Source organism: Geotrypetes seraphini, chromosome 9, assembly GCF_902459505.1.
Source record: "Geotrypetes seraphini chromosome 9, aGeoSer1.1, whole genome shotgun sequence".
Classification (NCBI taxonomy): Eukaryota; Metazoa; Chordata; class Amphibia; order Gymnophiona; family Dermophiidae; genus Geotrypetes; species Geotrypetes seraphini.
In genome coordinates, this window is record NC_047092.1 from 94,069,601 (window position 1) to 94,082,091 (window position 12,491).

Consider the following 12,491-nt stretch of genomic DNA (forward strand, 5'->3'; position numbering starts at 1 on the left):
TGCGATCCTTGCATCCCTGTTTTGTTAACCGTTCCTGTGATCCGAAAATTATTGATATTATGATCTCAGGCATTCAACAAGTTTTACAAAACTGGAAATCCGCTTCTCTACTGGACTACTCCTTTTGGTAGAACTCACTATGCTTATACAAAAGATACGAGCAGTATATTTTTGAAAAATATATAATCCTCTTTCATCCGGATCTAGTCGCCGTATATGGTCTCCCATTGACACATACTTGAATGAAACTCAAGCAACCTCTTGAAGAATCTTCAATTTGGACATATTTAACTTCTGACCTGTATTGTGTATATGTTTTTATTCTGATGATCATCCTGTTTATTGTTATTTGTTATTCTTATAAATAAATCAATAAAAATATTGAACTAAAAAAAAGTAATTCAAAGCAGTTGCTGAGAATACAGCAAAAAACTCTAAGGGGTTATTTTTTTGTGCTTCACCTTTTATTTATTGATATATCTGTGTGTGTGTGTGTATAAGCCTAACTTAAAAAAAAAAAAAGAAATTCAGAGCAGTTGCTGAGAATACAGCAAAAAACTCTAGGGGGTTATTTTTTTGTGCTTTACCCTGTATTTATAGATATATCTGTGTGTGTGTGTGTATAAGTTAAGCTAAAAAAATTGTGTAATAAAATGGAAAAAATGAATTGGGGGGAATATAGAGCACAAAAGGTATATGAACTGTTTAAAATAACATGAAATATAAATAGACTGTGTGCTATGAAATATAAATGGACTGTGTGAAAAGGGAGGAGAAAAGTATTATGTCAAGATATGAAGACTATGAAAAACTATCCCCCCTTTTATTAAACTGCAGGGAGCCACACTTAATGCTCCTCTCTGCTCCCGATGCTCATAGGAACTCTATGAGCGTCGGGAGCAGCGCAGAGCATTCAGCACAGCTACCTGTAAAAGGGGGTATATGGTAAGGAACCAATAAAATTATTAGGCTCTCCATGTTGTTGTCCAGATTCTTATTAAAAAGTGATAGTTACCTGAGTTTGAAATGAGGGAGACATAACTAATTTTATTTGCTTTTAGTTCTCAGATGCAGATGTCATGGTTGGGCCAGCAGAAGTTGGAAGACTTAAATCGAAAAGACAGAACAATGAGCTATATGAAAGTTAGAACTGGTGTGAGACATGCAGTGTAAGTTTTCAAAAAGATAAATTTCTTCAGAATGACTGCAAATTAAACCTGTGATGCCACATATCACGGTCTTGAAAACTTCTCACTTAATACACCCAGAATTACTATTTAGGCCAGTGATTCCCAGCCAGTCAGGTTTTCAGAATATCCACAATGAATATACATGAGATAGATTTTAGATATCTAGCAGGCAGTGAACCCCAAAATGTTTTTGTTGTATCTTCCACAGAACTCGGCCGATTCTTATGAAATTTAGGGTTCCTTTTACTAAGGTATGGTAGCCGATTTAGCGTTAGCATTTATTGTGCGCTAAATCGTCTACCGCACCTTAGTAAAAGAACCCCTTAGTGCGTTGTTTCTTGAATGAAGTTAATGTAAAATGTTATAAATATTGCCTACCACACTACAACACAACCTTGTGAAAATTAATTGTTGCTAAGGAATATGTGCAGAAGCAGACGATAGTTGTAAACAGTCCCTGTATCAAAATGTTTTTTACTATAGAAGACCAAATTTTGATAAAGAACTTGGTACTGCTAAAAGATTACAGCAGTTCACTATTGTTGAAGGAATTCCCACAGAAGGGTTGGAACAAAAAACATTTTGATGTATTGCTACGAAAGATCTGAGCAACAGGCACTGTGGATCGTAAACCAGGCAGCGGATGACTGCTCTCGATTCACACACAAGAGCACATTGGTGTTATACGCAAACTTGTACTGAGCCAGGAGGATGCGCCAAAAACACACCAAACAACTCGCCAAATAGCAAGTGAAGCAGTAATAAGCCAGACAACTGTGGTTAGGATAATTCATGAAAGCGTTGTGCCCAAGAGTTAACTTTATACAACAAAGACACACGCCTGAAACAGTGCAAGCAGCTTTTGACCAAGTACCCGGAGCACAGCATCAGCTTCATCTGGTTTATAGATGAAAAGATATTTATCCCAGGACAAGCAGGCAGCATATTCCCACACATGGGTGACGTCACCGACGGAGCCCCGCAGCGGACAGCCTCGAAAGCAAACTTGCTTGAAGATCTTGATCTTTCGAGTGCTGTAGCGCGCATGCGCGCGTGCCTTCCCGCCCGAACTAGGGGGCGCATCTCCTGTGAGGATCCTCAGTTCGTTTAATTCCGCGGAGACAAAAAGACACGTTTTTCTTCATCTCTGCAGCAAATTGCCTTCTTTTCACCGCGGCTGTTTCTTTTTTTCGGATTAGTTCGGTCGCTGTGCTCTTCAATTTCTCCTTTCCTTTACTTAAAAAAAAATAAATAAATAAATAAAAACAAATTTTTTGTTTCTTTTCTTTCTTGTCCGGCCGGTGAGCCTTGGGCCTAGGCCCAATTGCTCCTTCTGTTCGACACGGACTTTATTTTTTCTATGTCCCGGCCCCTTACCGGGTTTAAACGTTGTCGTCAGTGCAATCGGGTGATTTCGGTCACCGATTCCCCACTGCCGCTGTCTTCAGTCCTACTCATTCTCCAGAAGACTGTCACCGTTGCTTCACTCTCACTCCACGGGCCTTTCGACGACGGTGTGCCCAATTTTTTCAACTTTTTGGCGACATGGAGCAATCTTCGGATCCTGCCTCGACCGCGACGGCTGCCCCGGGCTCGAAGGCTTCGACTCCATCCACATCGACGCCCACGGTCTCAAAGGCTTCGACCCTGGTTCCGGCCGGAGCCTCGGTCTCGAAAGCCTCGACCATGCCTCCTTCGGTTCCCTCGAAGACAGTGACCTCGGTGAAATCTTCCATAGGGGGTAAGTCTCCTGGTTCTATTTCAGGTGCCGTACTTAAGAAGCCACCCGAGTCCTCTTCACGCCCATCTTCTAAGCGTATCTCCAAGATAAGGGAATACTCACCTTCGAGGTCGCCCTCTTCAGAGCGTATTGCTGCACCTACGAGACCAGAATCTTCTGTCTCGGTGCCGATGCTGGAGGACATGTTAAAGTCTATCTTGACCACTCAGATTTCCTCATTGGTGGCTCAATTGGTTCCGTCCTCGACCTTGCCTCGGGTGGATCAGCCTGTCACCCAGCCACAGCTTCCAGTGTCTCGAGGCCGATCCCGGACTCCGAAGAGGACACCTTCTTCGGATTCTTCTCCAGAATCACCTCCTCCGAAGCATCGCTCGAAGCATTCGAAACATCTTGCTTCCAAGCATCGAGGGGAGTCTTCTGCTTTTGACACCGAGACTTCATTGCCTCATTCTTCGAAATTGAAGCAGGGCTCTCGACACCACAGAGCATCGAATCGAAGCCCTTTTCGACCGAGGACTCCATCGTCGAAGACCACTCGTCGAGACACTTCTCCTCAGACTTCGACCCACTCGGTACCACGTACACCTGGTACTTCTCCATCCAGGAGTCTTAAGAGGAAACATTCTCTTACTCCACCTCACAGTACAACTTCTTCTGTGACTCTACGTCTTGAATCAGAACCACTCTCACCATACTCTAGAGAAGCTTCTCCTTCTTACTCAGCACTTCCTAAATCTCGCAGTGTGTCACCTGAGGAAGCATCTGATTCAAAATCCATTTCATTTGCCAAATTTATTTTCGATATGGAACAAGCTCTCAAACTAGATCTTCATTCAGATTCAAAATTCACTCCTGAATATTTAGCAGATATGGAGCTTCCTCATCCACCTAAAGAGTCACTACGGTTACCAATGACTCCTGTTCTCAAACAAACCTTTGTTCGTAACATGGAGACTCCTTATTCTATCACTGCCATTCCATCTAAATTGGAATCTCGTTATCGAACAGTTCCATGTAAAGGTTATGAGAAATCTCAACTTTCCCATCAATCCCTGGTAGTGGAATCATCTCTGAAGAAAGCGCATCCCTCAAAAATTTACGCTTCAGTTCCTCCAGGCAGAGAAGGTCGTACCATGGATAAGTTTGGTCGCCGATTGTACCAGAACTCTATGATGGCAAATAGAGTTCTTAATTATAGCTACATATTTACATCTTACTTCAACCACTTTCTGAAGATCTTACCATCTTTTTACCCGGATATCTCCACAACTCGTCTGTCTGAATTCAAACTTATTCTTAAGACTCTTTCTCAATTGAGACTCTTCATGCTTCAAGCTTCCTATGATGCCTTCGAACTATCTTCTCGTGTCTCTGCTTTTGCTGTAGCTATGTGTCATTTGGCATGGTTACGCATTGTTGACATGGATCCCAATCTTCAAGATCGATTGGCGAATCTACCTTGTCTGGGGAATGAATTGTTTGATGATTCTATTGAAGCAGCTACTAAGCGTTTTTCAGAACATGAACGCTCTTTTGCTTCTCTCATCAGACCAAAACCGAAATCTGCTCCAACCAGAGGTTTTAAACAGACTCCACGTCGTTATCCTCAGAAAACGACTCCTGCTTTTTCCAGGCCTCCTCCTCGTCGTCCTCCGCAACAACAGCGCCAGCAAAAGTCTCAGACTCCTGCTGCCACCAAACCAGCTCAGTCTTTTTGACAGTCTCAGCCTGAGCATTCAAATTTCTCTGTTTCCAAATTCTCCCCTCCCCATAGGGGGTCGCATTTCCCAGTTTTATCACCAGTGGGAGCTCATTACATCAGATCTCTGGGTGCTTACCATCCTACGAGAGGGATACTCTCTTCGATTCCTTCAGGTACCTCCAGATCGCCATCCAAGAGAGTGTCCTTCCGATCTGTCGCACCTTCCCCTTCTTCTTCAAGAAGCTCGGGCCCTTCTTCGCCTGCGAGCTGTGGAGGAAGTTCCTCTTCCACAAAGGAACTTGGGATTCTACTCCCGTTATTTTCTAGTTCCCAAAAAGACGGGGGATTTACGACCGATCCTAGATCTCAGAGCTCTCAACAAATGTCTAGTCAAAGAGAAATTTCGAATGCTCACTCTGCAAACTTTATATTCCTTAATGGATCAAGGGGATTGGATGTGCTCCCTCTATCTCAAAGAGGCGTATACTCATATCCCTATTCATCCAGCATTTCGCAAGTACCTCAGATTTCAGGTAGGAAGCCTTCATCTGCAGTACCGAGTTCTCCCCTTCGGGTTGGCTTCTTCTCCCAGAGTGTTCACAAAATGTCTGGTGGTGGTGGCTGCAGCTCTTCGCAAACAGGGTCTCCAAGTATTTCCATACCTCGACGACTGGCTCATAAAAGCTCCCTCTTTTTCAGGGGTTATTGCAGCGACCCAACAGACTATTCTTTTTCTACAAAGTTTGGGATTTCACATCAACTTTCCCAAATCTCAGTTGACTCCTTCTCAGTCTCTCCAGTTCATAGGAGCGACTCTGGACACTACCAATATGAGAGCCTACCTTCCAAAATCGCGTCAGGACGCCCTTCTTCAGATTGCTCAACAAGTCTTCCACCTTTCATCTGTTCCAGCACGAAAGATGATGGTTCTACTAGGTCACATGGCTTCTACAGTTCATGTGATTCCTTTTGCCAGACTTCACCTTCGTATTCCTCAATGGACACTTGCATCCCAATGGCAGCAAACTGTGGATCCACCATCTCGACTGATTTCCATAACTCCTTCATTGCGGAAGTCTCTCCGTTGGTGGATGCTCTCTTTGAATCTTTCAAGAGGCTTGCTGTTCCACCCTCTTCCTCATCAGAAAGTCCTCACCACCGACTCGTCAACGTATGCATGGGGAGCACATGTGGACGGGCTTCGTACTCAGGGTCTATGGACTCAAGCAGACCGTCGATATCATATAAATCTGTTGGAACTCAGAGCGATCTTCTATGCTCTCAAAGCCTTTCAACATCTCCTTCACGACATGGTGATTCTGGTACGTACAGACAACCAAGTAGCCATGTATTATGTCAACAAACAGGGAGGGACGGGATCTCACTCCCTCTGTCAAGAAGCTCTGAAATTGTGGAATTGGGCAATTCTTCACAACATCTACCTCAGAGCTGTTTATATTCAGGTCAACACAACTATTTGGCGGACAAATTGAGTCGTCTTCTACAGCCTCACGAATGGACACTCAATTCTCCAACTCTTCACCAAATCTTTGCTCGTTGGGGAACTCCACAGATAGATCTGTTTGCATCACCTCTCAACTTCAAACTGCCTCAATTTTGCTCCCGCATCTATACTCCTCAACGTCTCGAAGCGGATGCATTTCTACTGGACTGGAGGAATCTGTTCCTTTATGCTTTTCCTCCGTTTCCTCTGATTCTCAAGACTCTATTCAAACTGAAGTCAGAACATGCCACCATGATTCTGATAGCTCCTCGGTGGCCCAGACAACCATGGTTCTCCCTTCTACTTCAACTCAGCACCAGGGAGCCTCTTCTTCTACCAGTATTTCCCTCTCTACTCACGCAGAGTCACGGTTCCTTGCTTCATCCCAATCTGCAGTCTCTACACTTAACAGCTTGGTACCTTTCTGTGTAACAGACTTTTCTCAATTTTCTCCATCTGTTCAAGATATTTTACTTGCTTCCAGAAAGCCATCAACTAGACAATGTTATGGCCAGAAGTGGACTAGATTTTCTGCTTGGTGTTCTACACATCAATTATCACCCAGATCTTCCTCCTTGACATCCGTTCTAGACTACTTACTTCATTTGTCACAGTCGGGACTTCAAACTACATCTATTCGAGTCCATCTTAGCGCTATAACTGCTTTTCATCAACCTCTAGATGGGAAACCTCTTTCTGCACATCCTATGGTTTCTCGCTTCATGAAAGGACTTCTTAATCTTTATCCACCCCTTAAACCACCTCCAGTGGTCTGGGATCTCAATGTTGTTCTAGCTCAACTGATGAAACCTCCTTTTGAACCACTTGACAAAGCCCACCTCAAGTATCTCACTTGGAAGGTTGTGTTTCTCATTGCCCTCACATCTGCTCGAAGAGTCAGTGAGTTGCAAGCTTTGGTTGCAGATTCACCCTTCACAGTTTTTCACCATGACAAGGTGGTCCTCCGTACTCATCCTAAATTCTTACCTAAAGTTGTGTCAGAATTTCACATCAACCAGTCTATTATTCTACCTGTGTTTTTTCCAAAGCCTCACTCTCATCCTGGAGAAGCGGCTCTTCATACTTTGGACTGTAAACGTGCTTTAGCGTTCTACCTCCAACGCACTCAACTTCACAGAACATCTTCTCAGCTTTTCATCTCATTTGACCCGAACAGGTTGGGTTGTCCTATCTCGAAACGCACCATCTCCAACTGGATGGCTGCTTGCATTTCTTTCTGCTATACTCAGGCTGGTCTTCCTCTGCAAGGTTGAGTGACAGGCCACAAAGTCAGAGCTATGGCAGCATCTGTAGCTTTTCTTCGATCAACACCTATTGAGGAAATCTGTAAGGCTGCCACTTGGTCCTCGGTTCATACTTTCACTTCTCATTATTGTCTGGATACTTTATCCAGGAGGGATGGCCAATTTGGCCAATCTGTTTTGCAAAATCTTTTTTCATAATTTGCCAACTTCCCTCCATCCCTTTCTACTTAGCTTGGAGGTCACCCATGTGTGGGAATATGCTGCCTGCTTGTCCTGGGATAAAGCACAGTTACTTACTGTAACAGTTGTTATCCAGGGACAGCAGGCAGATATTCCCATAACCCTCCCACCTCCCCGGGTTGGCTTCTTAGCTAGGTACCTGAACTGAGGATCCTCACAGGAGATGCGCCCCCTAGTTCGGGCGGGAAGGCACGCGCGCATGCACGCTAGAGCACTCGAAAGATCGAGATCTTCAAGCAAGTTTGCTTTCGAGGCTGTCCGCTGAGGGGCTCCGTCGGTGACGTCACCCATGTGTGGGAATATCTGTCTGCTGTCCCTGGATAACAACTGTTACGGTAAGTAACTGTGCTTTACAGTAACTCCACTGATTAACACACAAAATGATCGCTTGTACGTGCCTTCAGCAACACTGAAGCATGAGGTTAATGCCAAATGCCTTCTACGGACCCGCCCAACCTTCAGCCAATCAGTCATAGTCTCGGTCGCAATCTCAAAACTCAGACTCACAGAAATGTTCTTTATCTATCCTGGGGTTAAGATCAGTGGCGCATACTACTGGGATGTCCTTTTGATGCAGAAGCCGTTGCCAGTGATCCATCACATGTTGGGAGACTACTTTATCTTCCAACAGGACAATGCCCCAGCACATCAGGCAAAGGACACTATATAACAGCTACATCAGGAGACCCCAGACTTCATTGGTCCAGACCTCTAACCGGCAAATTCACCAGACCTAAACTCAGTTGACTACAAGATCTGGGGGCTGATACAGGAACCATCTACCAGAGAGAGATATCTGACGTCAAAGACCTTAAACAGCACCTCATCTCTGTTTGCGCTGAGCTGAAGCAGAGCGTTATTTACAATTCCATAGATCCACCTTTGGCCAAGGCTGAAAGCATTCATTCATGCAAAGGGAGCGCACTTCGAACATCTCCAAGGGTTTCTAGCCAAGAGTGACGGGTTAGGACAGCCATTTTAGTGGGAGATCGATCATTAGGCATGTAGATAGCTAGGTGGCTGGTAGATGTGAGGATTACACGCATCACCTAGATAAGATTTTAGACAATGCTGGGGAAGAACCTGATGTCTTGGTACATATGGGTACCAATGACATAGAGAAATACAGTAGAGAGGTTCAAGAAGCCAAATTTAGGTTTATAAGTAGGAAATTAAAATCCAGAACCTCCAGGGTAGCATTTTCAGAATAATAATAATAACAGCTTATATACCGCAATACCGTGAAGTTCTATGCGGTTTACAAAGATTAAGCAAAGGTACAAATTGATTGATTTTAAGAGGGGAGGAAGAAAGAGGGTTAATAGGATAGGAAATCCATTTTTGAGGAGAGAGAGATCAAAAGGACAAGTTAATCGCTATAGAAGGGAGAGAGAAGAGAGGATCAGTTGTCTAGATACTTTAGGAATAGGTGTGTTTTCAGACGTTTCCTAAATTCCTCATAAGTAGTGGGCGAAAGCAATTGTTCTAGGTCTTTACCCCATGATGCTGCTTGGTGCGAGAGAAGATGTTCATGGTGTTTTTTCAGTTTACAACCTCTCACTGGGGGGGAAACGAAGTTGGAATGTGAGCTTCTCTTGTGTCTGTTGGCTGAGAAGACGAAAAGGTCAATTATATATTTAGGGGCAAGTCCGTGTAGTGCTTTGAAGCAGAAGCAGGCAAATTTAAACTTTACGCGCGCCTCCATTGGCAGCCAATGCAGCTGCCAGTAGTAGGGTGTCACGTGGTCAAACTTCCTCAGCCCAAAGATCAGTTTGACTGCTGCATTTTGCATCAATTGTAAACGCTGCATGTTCTTTTGGGAAATTGCTAAATAGGCGATGTTACAGTAGTCAAGTAGACTCAGTACAAGGGATTGGACTAGGGTTCTGAATGCCGCTGTATCAAAATAAGCTTTAATGGATCTGAGTTTCCAGAGAGTGAAAAATCCCTTTCTGATCAAGGAGTCCACCTGGTCTCTCATGGTTAGGCACTGATCCAAAGTTACACCTAGTATCTTTATGGTAGGTTGAATAGGGTAATTAAGATTATTGATACATAGTGGTGATTTGGTGTCAAGCGGATGTGGCGAAGCAACGAAGAAAGTTGTCTTTTCTGAATTAAGTTTGAGCCTAAAGGTTGTCATCCAGTGCTCCATCACGTTTATGGTTTCTGAAGCTTTAGGAATAGTTTCAGAGATAGAATTAACGAATGGGATGATGATCGTAAAATCATCTGCATAACTAAATAGTTTTATCCCTAACTGGGTTAGCTGCATGCCTAGTGAGGACATGTAGATGTTGAAGAGCAATGGATATAGCGGAGACCCTTGTGGCACACCGGATGAATTGCTTCAAGTATCTGAAAGTTCATAATTAAAACGTACTTGATAAGTGCGGGACATAAGGAAGCCACGGAACCAATTCAGCACCTCGTCCCTGATACCAATGGCATCTAGGCATTGCAGCAGTTTCCCGTGGTCTACTAGATCAAAGGCAGAACTCATATCGAATTGCATAACCAGGGCATTAAGGCCCTTACTAAACAGTAGGTGCGGATTGTCTAAAATAGCCGCAATTACTGTCTCAGTACTGAATAACGGTCTAAAACCGGATTGAGTTTCATGTAGGAGAGAGAACTGATCCAGATAATCCATCAGTTGGGTGTGTACCAATCCCTCCATAATTTTTACAATAAACGGAATGGATCTACTGGTCTGTAGTTGGATATTATAGCTGAAGATTCTTTTCGATTTTTTAGAATTGGGGTTATTATTATGTGACCATTATTAGAGAGGAACTTCCCAGTTTTTAGGTTATGAGCCAAATATTGCATCAACGATAGTTTAAATACTAAAGGTGCCGCTTTCATGATTTCTGGGGGCATGAGTCCAGAACGCAATAGGATTTAGAGTATTTGTTATATAGTCTGTTGTAATTGTTCCACTCTAAATCTTGAAAGGAGCTCCAGATCATGTCTGCCGGTGTATAATTTCCTTGGGTGATAGGTATCGGATGATCACTAGGGTCGTTTGTTGAACAATGAATTCTAAGGTTTTTAATTTTCGAATCAAAGTGTAGTGCTAAGTCATTTGCAGAGGGTAACTTAGAGTTGTGTGTGGGTGTGGTGTAGTGAGCGGTGTCAAATAAATTTGTGATCAGGTTGAATAGCTCTTTTGTATTGATTCCTTGTGAACCATTACAAGATGAGTTGATTTTAATTGAGTAGAATGCTTTACATTTGTCTTTTATCATTTGTTTGTAGATTTTTATGTTAGCTCTCCATTTGTTATGGTCTGTTAGTTCTCCTGTTTTTTTCCAAGTTCTTTCTAGTCCACGCACAAGTGCCAAAAGCCAGGTAGAGTTCTAGAGTCTCAATGCGTGGATGAGGTGATGGTTCAGGAAGAAGGGTTTTAGATTTGTTAGGAACTGGGTGACATACTGGGGAAGGGGAGCCTATTCCACAAAGATGGGCTTCACCTTAACCAGGGTAGAACCAGACTACTGGCATCAACATTTAAGAAGGAGATAGAACAGCTTTTAAACTAGAAACTGGGGGAAGGCAAACAGTCTCTCAAAAAAGCATGATTTGGGACAAGGTACCTTTAAATAAAAGGAAAGATAGAGCATTCTGATAGTGAGATTGCAACACAGGCCACAGTAGACCAGGTTTCCTTAAATACAGAGCAGGCTGATTTTTTTTTAACTTAATAATTTTTATTGATGACAGCATAGAAACAGAACATACAACAAAGAAAAAAACAATTCATCCATTGTTTTTTTGCTTGTCCCCCCCCAGAAATCCAGACCTCCCTCCCAATATCCCCCCCCCACCCCCCGGTTCCCAAAGAACAACCCAAGTATTAAGGACCATGGCAGTCAATAAACTCATTTTTTAAAAACATACCAAATAGAAGCCCACTGAACAAACTCACAAAGTGCAGCATGATTCATGCCAACAGGGTAACAACAGTAAATGCCAGCACAATTGGGTTAGCAGCACCATCCTAGCCCCCAAAATGTAAGGTTGGAGTGGTTATGTGAGAGGCGCCCTTACAAACGCCAGGTCCTGGGTTCAATTCCTTTGCAGAGGTTTCCTTAAGAAGTAGAATCAAATGACAAGCACAGCCAGAAGTGATTGCATAAAGAATATAATGTAGAAATGCAGAAAAGCAAGATTCATAAAAGTTACAATTAAGCATTACCATTAAGGAATAAGTTTTACAAATACAGAGACTGATTCTATGTTCTTGTGACTGAGAGAGAATAGACAAAGAAATAATTCTGGAGAGACAAGAAAAAGGAGTGATGATGAGACAGAGAAGGGTGATGTTCCAGGGAGAGCAAGAAGAGGGGGTTGATATTGAGAGGGGGCTTTTTATAACAAATAGAATCTATTGAACTTCAATAGAATCTATTGAAGTTAAGTATCCCCATCCTTAGTAAATTGTCTGAAACAATGGTTACTTTCACTGATCAGGAAGATGAGTGAAGTGTGCTAGACTGGAGAAGAATAGACTGGAGACAAATGTACTTTCCAGTATACCTCTGACAATAGTTTCTGATTAATCTTAGTTATCTGTGCACCTGGACCCATTGTACATCCTAAGCTGTCCATCCTAAGCATCAGACATTAACACATCTTCTTAACACCTCTTTGCTGTCTTTAGCACTTTTTTACTGCCAGGTCCTCTACTCACTGATTTAATTAATGCTGTTGCAATGACAATCCCTAAGGTCAGACATGAATGATATGATCTCCCATAGGCCTTTGCTGACATTGGTTAGGCTAACCAAAAATGCTGATTGCTAGCAATGCTAGGCTGGCAATCCTAACCCTTGCCGATCCCTCT

General features: G+C 43.1%; 1 protein-coding gene across 1 annotated transcript in view; it reads left to right on the forward strand.

The window, feature by feature from the left end:
* STAG1 (stromal antigen 1) overlaps nucleotides 1–12,491 on the forward strand; it is a 2,074,316-nt gene that overhangs the window by 1,917,315 nt on the left and 144,510 nt on the right. The window contains 1 exon segment of the mRNA XM_033958034.1: nucleotides 1,062–1,169. Coding sequence (XP_033813925.1) covers nucleotides 1,062–1,169 — 108 coding nt within the window.